This window comes from Salarias fasciatus, chromosome 3 (genome assembly GCF_902148845.1).
Source record: "Salarias fasciatus chromosome 3, fSalaFa1.1, whole genome shotgun sequence".
Classification (NCBI taxonomy): Eukaryota; Metazoa; Chordata; class Actinopteri; order Blenniiformes; family Blenniidae; genus Salarias; species Salarias fasciatus.
In genome coordinates this window covers 8973432-8993136 of record NC_043747.1, presented here as the reverse complement: position 1 = coordinate 8993136, position 19705 = coordinate 8973432, and the positions used below count along the sequence as shown (strand labels likewise).

Sequence of the window (19705 nt, the reverse complement as noted above, 5' to 3'; positions counted from 1 at the left end):
GAGATGATAATGATATCGGATGTGTTCCAAGCCTTCAAATGGGTATAACTCTGAAAGACGACATCCCAGTGCAGCGATCCTACGCAGCAGTCCCCAAGCCCCTCTACAAGGAGGTCAAGGAGTATATTCAGGACTTACTGGCTAAGAAGTGGATAGTGAAGTCAAAGTCCCCATACTCCGCCCCAGTAGTCTGCGTGCGCAAAAAGGACGGAAGCTTGAGGCTTTGCATCGACTACAGGCTTCTAAACCAAAAAACAGTCCCAGACAGACACCCCTTGCCCCGTATTCAAGACCTTATCGACACGCTTGGGGGGTACAGCTGGTTTTCTATTTTGGATCAGGGAAAAGCCTATCATCAAGGTTTCATTGCTGAGGGATCACGCCACCTGACTGCGTTCATCACTCCATGGGGCTTATACGAGTGGGTGCGTATCCCCTTTGGACTTTCAAATGCACCAGCCGCGTTTCAGAGGAGCATGGAGGAGATGCTCACCTCCTTGCGGGATGAGTGTTGTATCCCATACTTAGACGATGTCCTCTGCTATGCCAAAACATTTGAAGATCATGTTGAGGTTCTGAGACGCGTCCTGAGGGCCCTCCAACGCCACGGAGTGAAACTCCGGCCAACTAAATGCGAGCTCTTCAAAAACGAGGTTCGTTATGTGGGGAAGCTGGTCTCTGCCGAAGGCGTTAGAGTCGACCCCAAGGATCTGGAAGCCATCCAAGCTCTGAGAAGTAAGTCTCCCTGCACTGTTGGAGAAGTCCGTAAGCTCCTGGGATTCCTCAGCTATTACCGGACTTATGTGCAAGACTTCTCGAGAGTTGCCAAGCCGATCTATGAGCTCTTACAGATCAAAACTACTCCAACATCGATGCCTCAGCCCAAGCAAAAGAAAGGAAAAGGAGCACAGCTGTCATCCAGGACTCCAGTGAAGTGGGCCGAAGAGCACCAAAGAGCCCTAGACCAGCTCATACACATCTTGTCAAACCCCCCAGTGCTTGGTTATCCTGATTTTGACCTCCCATTTGTGCTTCACACTGATGCGTCAGAACAAGGACTGGGTGCCGTCCTATACCAACGACAAGGAGAAAAGCTCAGAGTGATTGCCTATGGGTCAAGGACGCTGACGCCTGCAGAACGAAATTACAACCTTCACTCAGGCAAGCTCGAGTTTCTGGCTTTAAAGTGGGCCATAAGTGAGAAATTTAGAGATTATCTGTTCTATGCACCCCACTTCGTTGTCTACACAGATAACAATCCGCTGACCTATGTGATGAGCACTGCTAAGCTGAATGCGGTTGGCCACCGATGGGTTGGTGAGCTTGCTGACTTCCGGTTTGAAGTGAAATATCGACCAGGAAAAGTAAACATTGATGCAGACACCCTGTCTAGGTTGCCCTTAGACATTGACAGCTACGTGGACACATGCACACAGGAGCTGTCCAAGGAGACCATTCTGGCAACATGGGAAGGCAGCAGGGTTGCAAAGCAACGTGACATCGCTTATGTGGCTGCCCTAAACTTGTCGCATCATACTTCAGCCATCCAGTCACCAGAACTGCTCCCAACCATAGGTCGTGATGAGCTCATGAAATCTCAACGAGATGATCCTGCCATCAGCCAAATAATCAGATTGAAAGAGACTACCAGCAGTCTGACCAGTGACATGAGGAGGGGAGTGAGTGGTCTAGCCAGGAAACTTCTGCATGAGTGGGAGAAACTCCACCTCAAAGATGGTCTGCTATACAGAGAAACCAGTCAAAGAAGCCAACTCGTCCTGCCAAACCAGTACCGCGTTATGGTTCTGAAATACCTCCATGATGACATGGGTCATATGGGAACCGAGAGGGTTCTGGGCCTGGCGAGGGATCGATTTTATTGGCCATACATGAAGCAGGATGTTGAAGCTTACGTGACAAGAAAATGCCCCTGTATCAAGCAGAAAAAGCCTGTCTCACATGTCAGAGCGCCTATGGGGAGTATTACCACCAGCTCACCCCTCGAACTTGTGTCGATTGACTACCTCCACCTAGAGTCCAGTAAGGGAGGCTTTGAGTACATTCTGGTCATCGTCGATCACTTTACCAGATTTGCACAAGCCTATGCAACTCGAAATAAATCTGGCAAAACGGCTGCAGAGAAACTCTTCGATGATTTTATCCCACGTTTCGGGTATCCATGGAAATTACATCATGACCAAGGGAGAGAATTTGAGAACGAGCTGTTTAAAACCTTGCAGCAGCTCAGTGGTGTGGGTCACTCAAGGACCACCCCGTACCATCCTCAAGGGAATCCTGCAGAGAGATTCAACCGTACCCTGCTACAGATGCTCAGGACCCTGACAGAAAAAGAAAAAGAACGGTGGAAAGAGCATCTGTCAAAAGTCATCCACGCATACAATTGTACCAGGCATGAAGCGACTGGGTTTTCCCCCTTCTGTCTGATGTACGGTCGTCACCCACGTCTGCCTGTGGACATGATATTTGGCCTGGACACTGATGAAGAAGCTACTTCTCCGAAAGGTTATGCAGAGAAGTGGGCCTCTAGAATGAAGGAAGCGTACAGACTTGCCTCTGAAAACAGCCAACAGTCAAGTTCTCGACAAAAGAGGTACTATGACCGCCACATGAAAGGTGTTGTCCTTGAACCAGGTGATCGCGTCCTGGTGCGTAACCTGGGTGAGAGAGGTGGCCCAGGGAAGCTAAGAGCGTACTGGGAAGATGCGATCCATGTTGTGAAGGAGAGAGTTGCAGATGGGCCAGTCTACAAAGTGGTACCGGAAACTGGTGGAAATAGAGTGCGTACCTTACACCGCAATCTACTTCACTTAGTTAATGACCTACCAATAGACTTCCCTCAACCATCACAGAGATCACCAGTTGGACAAAAGACGAAAACACCAAAACACTTACCTGCTCCATCAACTGACCCACTCCAACAAAGATCAAGGGTCAGACATCCAAACACAAAGAGACAGAGTGAGTGGAACCCAAGCAGTGACTCCTCTGATGATGATGGACCCCAATACTGGCTGAGAATACCTGTGAAGACAAGAATTGAGAACACACCAGAGCCACTATGTGAGCCTCAGAGACATTCTAACCACGTAACAACTACTGAGAGATCTGACCAAACACAACCACCTGTATCTGAAAGAGAAGCTAGAGAAAAACTCCAAGTCAGTGGAGGGAGAGAGAGTCTGCCTGACGTAGAGAGCAGAGAAATGGGACAAGGGACACATGACGAGGAATGGGCAGAAGAGGAGTACTTACCTGTTGATCCAGTACCTGCTGAGCAAGAAGCCACAGAACTAGTAACCCCTCAGACAGCAAGTGAACTGCCCAATAATGATCAGGCTCGCCAGCCACAAACCCGGAGGTCCACCCGTGAGAGAAAACCCACTCAGATGCTCACATACGACACATTAGGCCGACCTTCATACCAACAACAGACTTTTTGCCAGACAGTGGGGGCCCATGGACTGTCAGCAGTACCAACTGGGGAAATGCAAACATACCCAATGACCTACCACACACCTTTCAAGGTGCTGCCATACCCCCCATCCTACCAAGTCTTACCATACACGTCAACCACACCATTTGTTGCACCACTATGGGTGTACTGACAGACTCACACATACATGCCTTTGGATATTGGAACTGTTCCAGAATGTTGAACTGTAAATACAAATATTGAAAAAGTTTGAGGTTTGTGAGTATTTAAATGTCTGGAGCCATTTTCATTTTGTCAGGGAGCGTGTGACGCTCATTAAATGTCGGTCACATTTTATGAAGTTTTGTTTATTTTGAGTATATTATTTCTGTAGATTTGTGAATATAATCCAAAGTGATTAATTATTGCTTATCCTAAGAGCAAAGAAAATTATTTTCTTCTGAGACACTTATTCAGTGCCACCAGTAGGAGGCAGTGGCGCCTTGCTTCTCTGTGCAAACGGAAGTATCAACTTCCTCATTCTGCTGAGGAAGCCAGACTGCACCAGAAGCATCGGTCGTCCGTTTCATCTTTTCTTCCTGTTTTACAGGTTAGTGGACTGTGAATATATTCATAAAAGTTACTCAAACTGGTGATTAAATGTTTGGAGAAGATGATCATTTGAGTTTGTTCATGTTTTGAGTAGATTTGACCGTGGTTTTTTGAATGAATGGGAAACGTGTTTCCTCCGTGTGTCACATGTGGCATAAGATGGCACAGCAGTGGTGTAGTTTTTTCCTTTGTGACCAAAACTCTATATTAATTCATGGCTCCTGCACATTTTGTTTGAGGTTAAATATCATTCTTATGGATTTGTATGTTGTTGATTGTGTAAATAAGTTATGAGTTACAGTAATATCTTCATGTGATTGTTTGAAAATGGTGAAAATGGATCAACTTTGTCTTCAGCGCATACATTAATCCATAATTTAAGAGTAATACACTCGTGTCTGCAATTTCAACTTAAAGAAAGGTTAAATAAGTTACAATTCATTGATTTAGATTTGATCTGAGTGATAAACAGTTGATTTGACTGAAAGGGAACGTTTTAATGCAGTACTATACTGATGTAAGATCATATTTTGTGGTAAAATGATATTTTGTTGTTTCATTGAGGAAAATAGGATTGAATTGTTACTGTCTGTGATCAGTTGTGATTTTGTTTCTAATATGTTTAAGAAAATATGGGAAAAGAAAGAACATACTATGGGAATTGTGAATAAATTCTGCTGAGGAAGCCAGACTGCACCAGAAGCATCGGTCGTCCGTTTCATCTTTTCTTCCTGTTTTACAGGACTTCTTATCTGTTTATGGGTACTCAACCTGAGACCTGTTACACACACACCATGTATACTCAAGTCCAACAGATTCATAATTTTTTTTTGATCACTTGTGGACCAACCTGAGAGGCTGCTCTCCTTTATAATGTTGAAAAACAAATTCTGTTTGTCATGTTGCACGACTTCACTCCTCTTTTTTTGTTTCAACTGCATTTCTCTTGTCGCGATCTTTTCTTTTCATTTGTTTTTGAGCAGAAATTTGAAATGAAAGATCATCCAGAAGTGCTGTTGAAGAGATTTCAGTTTGACCACAGGTGGAATCGATATGATAAAATCCAGCGCAGTGTGGAGGTTCCCCACTCAATACCAGTACAGGTAAACACCAGATTGTCATATTTAAGGTTCAACATTGTGACCGTGTGTTTATTTACATGCTTATTTTAAACTTATCAGGGTCAGAAATATGAGCTGTATGCATGTGTGGAGCACAGCGGTGATCTGAAAGCTGGACATTACACTGCAACCATCAAGTCTGAGGATGATGGGAAATGGTATTGGTTCAGTGACACCACAGTAGTGCCGGTGAGTCTGGTCAGTAGTTCAAGTTTATGGTAAATGAAAAAATGTATTTTAATTTATATTTTTATGATCAGCTTTCATTCCAGCCTCTCCAGGTGGATTCCAGTCACAGGTCAGTGTTCAGCCACAGTGTTTCCTTCTCATTGTTTACTCACTATTTACTGTAAATTACCATAACTTGTCTTCATGTACCTTCTCCAGATTCAGAGATGCTTATCTTCTATTTTACCGGAGAGAGAAAAGTAAGAATGTAAACACTTGTGAAATATTTGGATCAGTCCTGATGAGTATAAAACACGTAGTTTGAATCGACTTCATCCGTCCATGTGTGCTGCAGGAAGTTCATCTGGAGAAGAGGCGTCCCCTCCTGCAGCCTCCACACTGCAAACCAGAGGCGTCAGTGATCTGAGAGGAAACTATGTGAAGAGAGAAGACAAGGAGGACGAGGAGGAAACAGCAGGTTCAAGAAATGTTACTGAGAGTGAAGGAATGAGTAACGCTGTTGATGAAGAGAGGAGAGAAAATATTGAGTTAAAAAAAGGTTTTTTCAGAGGAGAAAGACAGAACAACTACTATAGATGAACTAGGAGGTGGAGTAAGGAGTCCAGCAGATGTGGAGGGACAAGAACCAAACAGAAAAGCAGCAGATGACAGGAAGCCGGCAGGAGAGCACAAAAATGTACAGACAAAATATGATCTTTGCCGCAGTCCTCTGGGAAACACAAGCAGTGAGACATCAGAGACAAGGCATGAGGAGCAAAGAAAGGAAGAAGTTCTCAAAGCAAAAGTTTCCATCAAGCTGTGGAAGATCAGACCTCTGCAGCTGTTAACTATGATCCTCACAATGACTGTTCAGCAACGGATCAAACTTCAGGACAAGATTATGAATCAGAAGATCAAGTTAGGAGAACTTTGGAAGACAGGAGAGGACGTGATGAGAGTTATATTCACAAACCAGCAGATCAGAAGAGGAACAGATCAGAAATTGAATCCTGCCTGCAACGGAGTTCTAATCGTCGTCCTCTGAACAAGTGTCAGAAGAGGAGAGAGATCAGGACAGATGATGGACTGGAACAAACCAGAGAAAACCCTCAAAGACACAGCAGTCAGACTGCAGAGGGTCTGGATAAAACACAGTCTGGGGATCATTTCAAACTGAGACCACAGGAGGATCTGAGCAAAGAGACGAGGCCAGATGTTAGTGTGAAAAGACACAACAGTGAGGAAGAACTGATGGGAGAAAACAAAGAGAGGAAATACAGGAAAAGGGAAAGAGAAGCAGAGAAAAAATATGATTTAAAAACAGCAGAGGAGTCTTTGTCAGAACATTTCTACAATTTCAAACTAAGTGATTCAAGTTCATTAGAGAAACCTGAAAGAAGGGACATGGGTACTCAGACAGAGGACATGAGTGGTTCCATCACTTTGGACACATACAGTAGAAACACTGGTGACTTCAGCTGGCAGAGCCCACACTATGTTTCACACCTGGTGTGCAGACATTGCCACTCTGCCGTCCCAATAATCCCAACAGACACACATTCACACACACCAACATTCATACCTTTAAATCATCCATGCTTTTATTGGAGTAGGGTCGAGTTTGCACATCCCATCCTCCCTCCAGCTCTAGTTCAAACCACTGGTCCACCACAAAATCCGACAAAGCTCAAATGTTAATCATGAAGTGACACAGCGGTTTGGCAGGCGAGCTGAAGTGAAGCGTGGGGCCACCTCTGAAGGAAGAGTGTTCGACAGTGTTCTTTATTACATACCCTGCAAGAAAGGTACTGATCACAGTTAAAATTCAAAATAAGAGAGTACAGACTTTGGACAGAGTCACATTACTGGAAATGTATTAAACTTGTGTATCAAAAGTGTTAAATCTCTTGTTGTTCCTGGTTGTTCAGTTTGGTTTTTATTTTTATCACAGCTTTGTTTAGCTTCAAGATCAAATCACATTTTAAGAGTTTAATTTAAAAGAGGGTTCAGTGTAATTTAGAATAAATTCCATGTTAGTGGGCTGCATTGTGAAAGTGTTTATTTGGGTGTAAACTAAACCAAAGCTTTGTATCACTCCTGTCTTTGTCTTTCATCTGATTCCTCCTGAATGGTTTTTGACCAACAGGAGTCCTGGACTTTTTTTTTCTATTCTTATAATTCAGTGATTGTCATGTGACTGAAGCAAAGCAAATGAGGTGTTTTTAATCATTGATATTTGACAGGTTTTTGAGATGTGTACGGTTTATACATAATATTTACTTGTGTAATGTAACTGTGATTTCAAGTGTGTGCAAAGAACAACGGTGATGATTGACCTTCTCAATAAATGGCTTTAATCCATCCTGTGAGTCCTTTATAATTTCTAAAGATGTCTGAATGATTTAGAATTTCACTTATGAACAGTGGATTAGTTGTGAAACAATTTCGCTTCGCTTGATATTTTTCAAATCTGTTCTCGAAGCACAGACAAGTCTGTATCTAGAGTCCCGGTAACAAAAGTGGTGCATGGCTCTTTATTGACTTTAGTTTGAATATAGCTTCCACTGGCAGCTGGTATTATTGGATGAAATCTAAAATACAAAGAAATATTTTAACTGTGTCATTAAAAATCTGTTCATTGTTGATGGATGTTGGATCATTTTCTCAGTGTTCCACTTGCCATTTCTCTAATGTTGTTTCAAATTGATCGCTAGAGGGTGCTATAGTCCCACAAAAGATCCAGGTTGGGCTGTGCTTTTTTTCCCACTGTGCTCTTTTTTATTCCTTTTGGCTAAAGACATTTTTTAATTTCAGGTTTTTACCATGACTGAGGGTCTGACACTGAGACCTTTGTTTGGAGTTTGTGAGTTTTCCCTGCAACATTTGGGGAATTTATTTCACAAAACAAGCATTCTGCTTTACCTAGAATTTCCACTTTGAGCCATACATGTAGACAATGTTAACTTCAAAACAATCTTTAATAATGTTGAATTACCACTGAACAGACAGCAAATCAAGGATAACAGATAAACAGAGAACAGTGTTTTATCTTTATAAATCAGAGAATACCGCAGAGGAACCACAAACAAATGCTGTCAATATAAAGCAGGATTGTAGAACATTTGATTTTCAGTGCAAAGAAAATGAAAGTCATCTTGATATTTCTGATAACAGGAATGTGGTGCCTCTTAGTTTCTGCACCACACCGGGATACTGGTCGATGTTAGTTTTGGAGCCACACCATCACTGCATTTCTGGAAGTGAGTGCTGGTCTTCAGGAGTTTCAGGCACACAAAGCAGAAGTCGATCTGACAGCGAGGACAAATGATGTTCTTGCAGCTTGTTTTGTCGTGCTCCACACTCTGACTGCAGGTGATACAGGATGGAGGGACAATCAGTCACCTCCTCCACCTCAGGCAGGACGGTCAGCTTGCAGTTCTTCAGGAGCTCCAGGTCGAGGTTGATGCAGCCCTCCTCGTAAGGCCGCAACAAGGCAGGCAACCAAAAAATTGCTTGAGGCCCCGAGCTGGCAGGGCCCCCCAGTCAAGGACTGGTTATGAACTGAATGCAACACCACACTGAGTGACCTCCCTTTAAATGATGTGACGGTCAGTGTAGGAAAGTGTAAACCACGCTGTTATCAGAATCCCTGACAAGGGGGCCCACCAGCTCCTGACAGGAGCCAGTCAGGCACCTGAGAGTGTCTCATCGGGAAGACAGAAAGGAAAGAACAGAAAGGAGAAGGAAGAGAAAAATCAAGACTGGTGAGTGATAATCTACTGGAACATTTAGGACTATATGTTTTGTGCAATTGGTGTAATTTAGCAGCATGATGGCTGGCATGACAATACACGGTAATGTCTTTGTTAGCTGCCTGCAGTAGCTTTATTTATTACCTCCGCCAAGGAGGTTATGTAATCACGTTGGTTTGTTGGTTGGTAGGTTGGTTTGTTAGCAACATTACGGAAAAAGTAATGGACGGATTGCAATGAAACTTTGTGGAAAGGTGGGTCTTGGGCTAACTTAGAATCCATAAATTTTTATGATGATCCGGATCACTGTCTGGATCCAGGAATTTTTTAAAGGATTCTTTATCATTGAGAGATAGGGCAGTCTTTCTTTCACATAGTTGGGCAGGCCGGCTGACAGGGGGGGACAAACGGGTCTGTTGTCCCGGGCCCAGGGGACATCGCGCGCGTGTGTGTGCGTGTGTGTGTGTGTGTGTGTGTGTGTGTGTGTGTGTGTGTGTGTGTATACTCGTATTTTTCCAGGTTTCCTATCCTTGTGGGGACCAAATGTCCCCACAAGGATAGCAAAACCTGGAACGACGTGCCTTGTGGGGACCTTTTTCCGGTCCTAATGAGGGGAAACAGTGTTTTCTTGACCATTTTGTTGTTACTGAAAAAAGTAAAAGTGCAAAAACATTTCTTTAGGGTTAGGCTTTATTTTGGTGTGGGTTAGGGTTAGGGTAAGGAGTTGGATATGAATCGGAGTCATTGGAAGGTCCCCACAAGGATAGAAAGACAAAATTGTGTGTGTGTGTGTGTGTGTGTGTGTGGTGTATACTTATTGATGGTGTGATTTTTATTCTTTTGTTTTTATTACTGATTTTTACTGTTCAGCACTTTGCGTTGTTTTCATTAATATGAAAAAGTGCTCTACAAATAAAGTTTGATTTGATTGATTATGTTAAAAAAAAATTATTTGTCATGTTGCACAACTTCACTTCTCTTTTTTGTTTCCACTGTATTCTTTTGTCCGCTATCTTTTCTTTTCATTTGTTTTGGAGCAGAAATTTGACATGAAAGATCATCCAGAAGTTCTGACGCTGCTGTTGAAGAGATTTCAGTTTGACCACAGGTGGAATCAATATGATAAAATCCAGCGCAGTGTGGAGGTTCCCCACTTAATACCAGTACAGGTAAACTCCAGATTGTCATATTTAAGGTTTCAACATTTCGGCATGTGTTTTGTTTATATGCTTTCTTTGAACTATCAGGGTCAGAATTATGAGCTGTATGCATGTGTGGAGCACAGCGGTGGTCTGAAAGCAGGACATTACACTGCAACCATCAAGTCTGAGGATGATGGGAAATGGTATAAGTTCAGTGACACCACAGTAGTGCCGGTGAGTCTGGTTAGTAGTTCAATTTTATGGTAAATGAAAAAATGTATTTTAATTTATATTTTTATGATCAGCTTTCATTCCAGCCTCTCCAGGTGGATTCCAGTCACAGGTCAGTGTTCAGCCACAGTGTTTCCTTCTCATTGTTCATTGTTTATTCAATATTTACTGTAAATTACCATAACTTGTCTTCATGTAACTTCTCCAGATTCAGAGATGCTTATCTTCTATTTTACCGGAGAGAGAAAAGTAAGAATGTAAACACTTGTGAAATATTTGGATCAGTCCTGATGAGTATAAAACACGTAGTTTGAATCGACTTCATCCGTCCATGTGTGCTGCAGGAAGTTCATCTGGAGACGAGGCGTCCCCTCCTGCAGCCTCCACACTGCAAACCAGAGGCGTCAGTGATCTGAGAGGAAACGCTGTGAAGAGAGAAGACAAGGAGGACGAGGAGACAACAGCAGGTTCAAGAAATGTTACTGAGAGTGAAGGAAGGAGTAACTCTGTTGATGAAGAGAGAGGAGAGAAGAAACATATTTAGTAAAAAAAAAGTTGTTTCAGAGGACAAAGACAGAATACTACTATAGATGAAGTGAGACGTGGAGTAAGGAGTCCAGCAGATGTGAGGAAGAAGAACCAAGCAGAAAAGCAGCAGATGACAGGAAGCCGCAGGAGAGCACAAAAATGTACAGACAAAATACAATCTTTGCCGCAGTCCTCCAGGAAACACAAGCAGTGAGACATCAGAGACAAGACATGAGGAACAAAGAAAGGAAGAAAGTTCTCAAAGCAAAAGTTTCCATCAAGATGTGGAAGATCAGACCTCTGCAGCTGTTAACTATGATCCTCACAATGACTGTTCAGCAACGGATCAAACTTCAGGACAAGATTATGAATCAGAAGATCAAGTTAGGAGAACTTTGGAAGACAGGAGAGGAGGTGTTGAGAGTTATATTCACAAACCAGCAGATGAGAAGGTGAACAGATCAGAAACTGAATTCTGCCTGCAACGTAGTTATTCTACTCGTCCTCCTCCGAACAAGTGTCAGGAGAGGAGAGAGATCAGGACAGATGATGGACTGGAACAAACCAGAGAAAACCCTCAAAGACACAGCAGTCAGACTGCAGAGGGTCAGGATAAAACACAGTCTGGGGATCATTTCAAACTGAGGCCACAGGAGGATCTGAGCAAAGAGACGAGGCCAGATGTTAGTGTGAAAAGACACAACAGTGAGGAAGAACTGATGAGAGAAAACAAAGAGAGGAAATACAGGAAAAGTGAAAACAAAGCAAAGGAATTCAAAACCAAGCAGAGGTGGAGTCTTTGTCAGAACATTTCTGCAATATGAATCTAAGTGATTCAAGTTCATTAGAGAAACCTGAAAGAAGGGACATGGTACTCAGACAGAGGACATGCTGTTCCATCACTTTGGACACATACAGTAGAAACCTGGTACTTCAGCTGGCAGAGCCCACACTGGGTTTCACACCTGGTGCGTGGACATTGCCACTCTGTCACACCAGTAATACTAAGAGAGCACACATTCACACACACCAAAATTCATACCTTCAAATCATCCATGCTTTTATTGAGGTAGGATTGAGTTTGCACAATAATCCCCCCTCCAGCTCCAGTTCAAACCACTGGTCCCCACAAACTCCTAGAAGGTCAAGACTTTGGCTTGGCTGAAGTGCAGCGTGGGGCCACCTCTGAAGGATGTTTGTTGAACAGTGTTTCTTTATTACACGCCCTGCGAGAAAAGTAGTGATCACAATTCTAACTCAAAATAAGAGAGCAGACTTTGGCCAGAGTCACTCTGCTATCAGTCTAGAATGTATTAAACTTGTGTATTAAAAGCATTTCATTTCTTCTTGTTCCTGGTTGTTCAATGTGATTTTTATTTTTATCACAGCTTTGTTTAGCTGCAAGATCAAATCACATTTTAAAAGTTTAATTTAAAAGAGGGTTCAATATAATTTAGAATAAATTCCATGTTATGGGCTGCATTGTGAAAGTTGTTTATTTGGGTTGTAAACTAAACCAAGTATTGTATCACTCCTGTCTTTGTCGGAGTGAATGGTTTTGACCAACATGAGTCCTGGACTCTTTTTTCTATTCATATAATTCGGTGATTGTCATGTGACTGAACCGAAGCAATGAGGAGTTATTAATCACTGATGTTGACAGGTTTATGAGACGATGTTATACAGTTTATACATGTTTACTGGTGTACTAACAGTGGTGATTTGAAGTGGGGCGTAAAAAAAAACAACGGTGATAAGTGACCTTAATAAATGCTTGAATCCATCCTGTGAGTCATTTTTCATTTCTCATGATATATGAATGATTCAGAAATTCAACTTATGAACAGGGGATTAGTTGTGAAACAATTTCGCTTCTGTTGATGTTTTTGTAAATCTGTTCTCGAAGCACAGACAAGTCTATATCTAGAGCCGGTAACAAAAGTGGTGCATGGCTCTTTATTGACTTTAGTTTGAATAAAACTTCCACTGGCAGTCTAATAATTTGGATATATATATAATACAAAGAAATATTTTAACTGTGTCATTAAAAATCAGTTCATTGTTTTTGGATGTTGAATCATTTCAATGTTCCCTTGCCATTTCTCTAATGTTGTTTTCATAATTGCTGGGGAGAGGAGCTGCAACGTTCCCATCCAGCTAATTGTGGCTAAGTTAGCGAAAACTGTCAGCTGACCCACCTGAAGACAGTAGAACGAGCTGACTTTATAACACCTGGCGATGGATGAGGAATATGGCTGAAATGAGCGACTTTGCAGAGATTATGTCCAGCGCTAAAGCTCCATTGCCGTGGCCCCCGCTAAGTACGGCTAAATCGGTTGGATCTAAATAACTTCTGGAGGACTCCGAGCTGCCCCATGTTTGTCTGAGTAGGAGCATGCACACACACTATAAATAAGGTCCAGGTGTCAAAAAACCGGAGTTGCCCTTTACTTGAAAACAATCTTTATTCATGTTGAATTACCACTGAACCAGTGGCGATTGCTCTAAGACTGCAAGGGAAGCTCAACTTCCCCTGAAATGTCAAAAATAGTGGTCCAATATTACTGTTGTGTGAACATTCATTGACTAAATATGCGCTACAACACGTTCATCTTTTGTTCAGAATCGGCTACTTATCTCAAGTAACTGACTCGGCTTTTTCTCACTCCTCCTCGCAGCAGAACGGCGCTTTAAACAGCCGACGCTGAGCGTCCATGCGGAAGCCAGAGTGGGTTTGTTCTGCTGCAGTGAAACTGGACGCTCATTGGATAAAATACTGGGCTGGTCCGCCCACGGACGCTCAGCGTCTCTGGGGGTCTATGGAAATTGGGCTGGCCTGGATGCTGAGCTTCTGCATGGTGATTGGATGATCTGTGTGAAGCTTGATTGACAGCGAAATGAGCAAATCAGCGATCTTGAAGTAAAAAAAATGACACCAAAGTGCTTCTGAAGTTTTCATTCTGTTGTTCTGAGTTGATTTGGAGGCTTTGCTGATCCCTGGAGACTTTGTGTTTGTGAAAAACGACTAGCGTGTGTTTGGGAGACTCGTTTCGGTCACTCTGTGGTTTCTGGTCCTCGACTAGCAGCTGTGGAGCTTCTCCCCTTCTCCTTCACACAGCGCTCCAGCCTCCAGCAGCTCCAGCTGCTCGCTAGCTGCACACAACGGCAGACAATGTGAATGTTGTGGACCGGATTTTGGTGAAGCCATTTGATATTCTTCCTTACGAAGAGAAAATTGGTGTTAAAACTGCATAACAGATCAACTCCTAAGACTGAGCTGGTGCCGAAAGGTGGGGAAAAGTAACAGGTCCTTTCAGCTGTCCTGGTCTGACCAGGTGAGCTGCTGACTGGAAGTGCTGTCACCAATAAAATGTCCCTGCTGGCCATGCCTCTGGATGAACTATCTCAGGGGAGGTGTTGTCTGGTCACAAGTGGGCTTTGAGGATCTGTCTAACTTTGTCAGGGCGTACAAAAGGCTGAAAGCTAATAGAATTTACATACAAAAAACAGATTACACATATTACAATGTATGCTGAAAATGACTTCCCCTCTTTGGAAGACCAGCAGCCGCCACTGCACTGAACATACATCAAATCCAGATAACAGATAACAGAGAACAGTGTTTATCTTTATAAATCAGAGAATACTGCAGAGGAACCACAAACAAATGCTGTCAATATAAAGCAGGATTGTAGAATATTTGATTTTCACTGCAAAGAAAATGAAAAGTCATCTTGATATTGTTGATAACAGGAAATAGATGCTGGTGCATCCTGCCTCTTAGTTTCTGCGCCACACTGGGATAGATGTTTGCTTTGGAGCCACACCAGCACTGCATTTCTGGAAGTGAGTGCTGGTCTTCAGGCACTCCGGGGTGAGTTCAGGCACACAAAGCAGAACTCGATCTGACAGCGAGGACAGATGATGTTCTTGCAGCCTGTGTTTTGTCGTGCTCCACCCTCTGACCGCAGGTGATACAGGCCCGGATGGAGGGACAGGCATCACCTCCAGCACCTCGGCAGGACGGTCAGCTTGCAGGTTCTCAGCAGCTCCAGGTCGTGGTTGACGCAGCCCTCGTTGGCACAGCGTCTGCGGATGGAGCGTTCCTTTCCACGGCTTCGAACACTGCCAGCAGAACTGGTACACCTTCTTCTTGTCAGCTGGGCACAAGCCGTGCAACTGCACACAGAGGTTGGTCAGGTCCATCCTCTCCAGGTAGGTTTTACAACCGGGACACTGCAAGACAAATGGAAAAGAATCTTCCAGTTTATATCAGAGCAAAGCATCAGGTTTTCTTTCTGTTTAGGTATCAACAAGGAAACTAGTTCCCAAACTGGTTTCAAGCATCCTGCATGAAATTGCATCTGAACTGTCTTCTGTACATTTTTTAGAAGACATTGAGACGCTCACTGATTTGAATTCACAGTGTTCTGCTGCAGCCATACGAGCGATGTTCTCCTCGAAGTACTGCATCTCTTCAGCTGTCAGCACCGCCAGCCTGCGCACCTCCTTGTAAGGCCACACTGCACCACACTTGAAGAAGGTGCCATCCTTCAGTGCAGGGCACTTAAATTTGTACTGGCCCTGCAAACCAGAACACAACACACACATTTAGATTAGAGGTCTACAACCTTCAGCAGTTCCCAGTTTTCACAAAATCATTTGAAGAAAATGTGATTTTCATTTATTTATGCTGTTGCAAATGCAGTTGACAATATTTTATTACTCTTGTTTTGCAGTTCAAAGTGTCAAATGTGAGATATGAGAAATCTGAGAGAAAATGTGCTCCTGGTTCCATACAGCAGGCAGCAGGCCTCAACAAATGTCACTTTCTTGATGAAGGACATGTATTTTATTTTGAAGCTCGAGGAAATCCAGATTTCAGCTGTAATGTCTTATATGAAGTGGAGTAAACCTGTTTTGTCTGAGTGTGAGTTGATCCCATAGGGAGGAGCCACCCGGAAGTGTGTGTGAGTCAGTGGAAAGCACCTGATCCAGCAGGCTGCGGCACCATCCGGTCAGAGACTCCGGAGTGACGGCGTGACCGCAGGACATCTCTGCTCTGAGGCCCGGGTCTCCCTCCTCCGGCGCTGAAAGTCACACAAAAACACACACTAACAGTAACTTCCACACGTAACGGGAAGGGAGAAGCATTCCTCCGCGTGCGCGCCAACTGTCGGGCGCGCTCTCATCGCTGCGCGCCAGCAGCAAATTGCAACCAAAAAAAAAAAACGTGAATAAATCAGTTCTTACGCAGAGGATCCAGGTCATCCGGCCTGTTGACGAATTTCAGAGTCGTGTCTCTGCGGTCGTAGCGTTTCTCGTCCTGTCTCTGGTCGCTCATGTTGTCCCGGATCGTCCTGAAGACCGACTGGTGTCTCCTCTCCTGACGCTCTGACGGCTCAGCTGCTGCCACATCCAACCAAAACAACTCCACACTTTCACTTTCTCCACGTTTACCAGAAATGGGAGGAATGCTGCGAGACGAGTGCGTCGTTTTTTTTTTTGCATTCACGTCACTTTATTTACGCAGATCGAACAACTTTATGGTGATAACACAATTTTTTTGTATTAATGTAACTTTGTGACGAAGATGCGGAAATCTGAAAACTATTCATTTAAAAAAGGATTTGCGGTGTCATTTATAGCGCAACACTCATGACTTAATTCTTTAATTGTGACATTTACTGAGATCACACTGTGGAGCAACCAGCATCCATTATTGGATATCCTAAACACTGATCAGGGAAACATTTTTGCCAGCTTTTGTTTTTCTCTCCTTTCCTTTCCAAATTGCACATTGATGATAATCTCATTACTAAATTATTAAGCTAAATACTGTTAACATCCTTTACATCAGCAAAACATTGATTGGTGATGGATGGGTTCTTGAAGTTATTAAAAAAAAAATCTCTAGACGAGAAATGCACAAAGCAAACACGGAAATCAAAGGCAGTCCTGACACGCGGATGGCTGAAGTTGTTCATGATAATAAAAACACAGACGAAAGCGAAACTGTTGTTGAGTCCAAACGACTGGAGCGCCCTAATTTCTGAGCGGCGCCACAAACGCACGAAAAGGCATAAAAATGGGTAAAATCTACCAGGTGATAGTCCACGGACTGAGGGACGAGATGTTACCGATCGACCTGTGTAACACCGAGGAGCAGATGAAGAGCATGACGGTGCTGCAGCTGAAGGAGAAGATCTCTGAGAAACTGCCGGACAACGCAGGTAAAGAGGGAGAAAGGACAGAGGCCACTGCATGATCTGGTGTGTGTTTTCAGTGTTAAGTCAGGGAAACGTTTAGAAATGAATGTTATGAATGAATGAATGTTACTGTGCAGCAGATGAAGGAGAAGATTATGGAGTGAAATTAATGCCAAAACCTCTCCAACACAAAAAACGTGTTTTATTCACAGCCGATGATTCACACACAAACACAGTGTGTTTTGCAAAAGCAAAATGTCATTCACAACTAATGCACTTAGGTTTGTCCATCAAAAAAAACGTTCCACAAATTAAAAAAATATATATCTGCACTTACATTAAAATATTCTTTAAGTGCAAAATAAAATCTTTCAAGATTAATTTTTTTTTCCGAGTACAAAAAACAATTCTGCGGGTTGGAGAAAAAAATCTGCAGGTTGGAGAAAAAATTCCGCGGGTTGGAGAAACTTTTCTGCGGGTTGGAGAAACTTTTCTGCGGGTTGGAGAAACTATTGGCTCCCCAGCGTCACGTGACTTTTGGCAGCGATTTTGCACCTTCCTGATTCGCATCCGCAGGACTTAGGATTTATTCACAACTGCCAGTGTTGTGTAATTTGCATGCCACAACAGGAGGTGGCGCTGTTGATGCCGTTTAACGCATAGCACCATCCACCATGGCCAGGACCACAACCGAGTGAGTCAGTCGCCCCAAAACAACACGCCCTGAGCAGCCAACAGGTGAGTTTGTGGTCATTGTTGATGAAAAATTAAATTATCTTCGTGGGTACATGTCATTTTTGTCACTGCCGGAGCTAACCCATGTTGTGGTGTCCGTGGTGTTAGCTGGTTGCTAGCGTTAGCCACGCTAGCTCAGGGCAGTAGTGGCAAAGCAAACACTCTTTCCTCCACTTCCTTATAGATTACTGTTGAATTTATATCATAATTGTCCTCACTCATAGGAGATTGACTTTGAGAGTACATTGTAACTGACCTCATGTTAAAAGTCATAATGGGCGTGTGTGTGTTTTTCAGGAGAGCTGCTGATGAAGTGAATGAACCTCATCCAGACTGCGCTCCTGTCATCACATCTCAACACACGGAGGTGAAAGCTGCGGAAAGATTCCAACAGAGAGAAAGGAGACAGGAGACTGTGACGGCAGTTACTGCACCTGCTGCACCTGAACCTCACACACCTGATGGTTATCAAGCTCCACAACAGAGCGACATGGTGGAGAATGAGCAGTGTGTCAGTTGTAAACTTATGAATGGTGAAATGAAGTCCATGTGTGCTGAGATGAACCGCTTGTTTTGTTTATCTTGATTATATGTGATCAACTTCTGTTTTTCTGTAAATAAAATTGATGGCTAACAGTCTTCCTCTGCTTCATTCTAATATTTATCCTGAACATTTCATTCTGTCAGGACAGGTAAATCTATTCACCTGTTACTGCTCATATGGTGACAAAAACCAGCCTCTGCTTTAATAAGTAAATAAGACTATGGTGAAATTAAATATTGTAGCTCAGTAGCTATTTATGAAACTTCATTTTAATGGGAAATCCTCTGTGAGGCTGTGCCATTTACCCATGCTGCAATAATGTCACCATTTCTGGTTTCAAAGTCTTTTCTGTTTATTACCAACCTTCTTGTGTAGCAGCGACACTGTTAAAGTTACAGTTACAGTTCAAATAAGGTGCAAAAGTCTGTGCACACAAATATCACTGCAACTGTATAAAGTACGATTAGATTGTGCATAAACAAATAACACTGCAAATAAAATGAAGGAAAACATTGTGCACCTTGCAGTCCACAGGCGTCCACACAACTAAGTCACAAAACTTAGCAGCTGTCACAATGATGTGAGTCTGTCTGGCTGTAGTATTTCTGTGTCTGGCTGTAGTATTACTGTCTTCAAGACAAAGTTTGTGCCCTGACAACCAACAGCGCCGTGCTGCTGCGATGCTTTGATGGACATTTCACTTCCAGGCAGCCTTTTCCACAACAGGAGCGGTAAGTGACCCCAACCGGGTCTGAACAGGGTCCAGCTGGTCTCCGTACAGTCCGTCGCCTTTCTGTTTTGGTCCATTTCTCCTTGTGTTTAATTCTGTCTTGTTGCAGCACAGTACATGATCATTTACTGTAAACACTGTAAACGTGAACGCGCACAGCGCCACCTCCTGTTGTGGCATGCAAATTACACAACACTGGCAGTTGTGAATAAATCCTAAGTCCTGCGGATGCGAATCAGGAAGGTGCAAAATCGCTGCCAAAAGTCACGTGACGCTGGGGAGCCAATAGTTTCTCCAACCCGCAGAAAGTTTCTCCAACCCGCAGAAAAGTTTCTCCAACCCGCGGATTTTTTCTCCAACCTGCAGATTTTTTTCTCCAACCCGCAGAATTGTTTTTTGTACTCGGAAAAAAAAAAATAATCTTGAAAGATTTTATTTTGCACTTAAAGAATATTTTAATGTAAGTGCAGATATATATTTTTTAATTTGTGGAACGTTTT

The 19705-nt window shown here is 43.2% G+C and overlaps 1 protein-coding gene, 1 long non-coding RNA gene and 1 pseudogene across 2 annotated transcripts; 2 read left to right on the top strand and 1 right to left on the bottom strand.

Moving 5' to 3' along the window:
- The first annotated feature begins 3865 nt into the window (after positions 1–3865).
- On the top strand, positions 3866–6769 carry LOC115383798 (ubiquitin carboxyl-terminal hydrolase 11-like). Its single transcript, XM_030085998.1, has 6 exons — positions 3866–4043; positions 5029–5148; positions 5227–5355; positions 5427–5464; positions 5554–5594; positions 5690–6769. The coding sequence occupies exons 2-6, from the start codon at positions 5038–5040 to the stop codon at positions 5932–5934; spliced, it is 564 nt and encodes a 187-aa protein (XP_029941858.1). The 5' UTR covers positions 3866–4043; positions 5029–5037; the 3' UTR covers positions 5935–6769.
- Positions 6770–8293: 1524 nt separating this feature from the next.
- Positions 8294–16425, bottom strand: LOC115383754 (uncharacterized; annotated as a pseudogene).
- LOC115383818 (uncharacterized) lies at positions 10348–10917 on the top strand. The gene is made up of 4 exons (XR_003930764.1): positions 10348–10462; positions 10534–10571; positions 10668–10708; positions 10804–10917. It is a non-coding gene; the product is annotated as an uncharacterized LOC115383818 (long non-coding RNA).
- Positions 16426–19705: the final 3280 nt, after the last annotated feature.

What these genes read in the sequence shown, in the direction of transcription:
- LOC115383798 (XM_030085998.1), top strand. Translation starts at nt 5,038, where the DNA reads ATGAAAGATCATCCAGAAGTGCTGTTGAAGAGATTTCAGTTTGACCAC. An exon ending in CAGGTGGATTCCAGTCACAG is followed by an intron (nt 5,465 to 5,553) that starts GTCAGTGTTCAG and finishes TACCTTCTCCAG; the next exon opens with ATTCAGAGATGCTTATCTTC. An exon ending in ATTTTACCGGAGAGAGAAAA is followed by an intron (nt 5,595 to 5,689) that starts GTAAGAATGTAA and finishes TGTGTGCTGCAG; the next exon opens with GAAGTTCATCTGGAGAAGAG.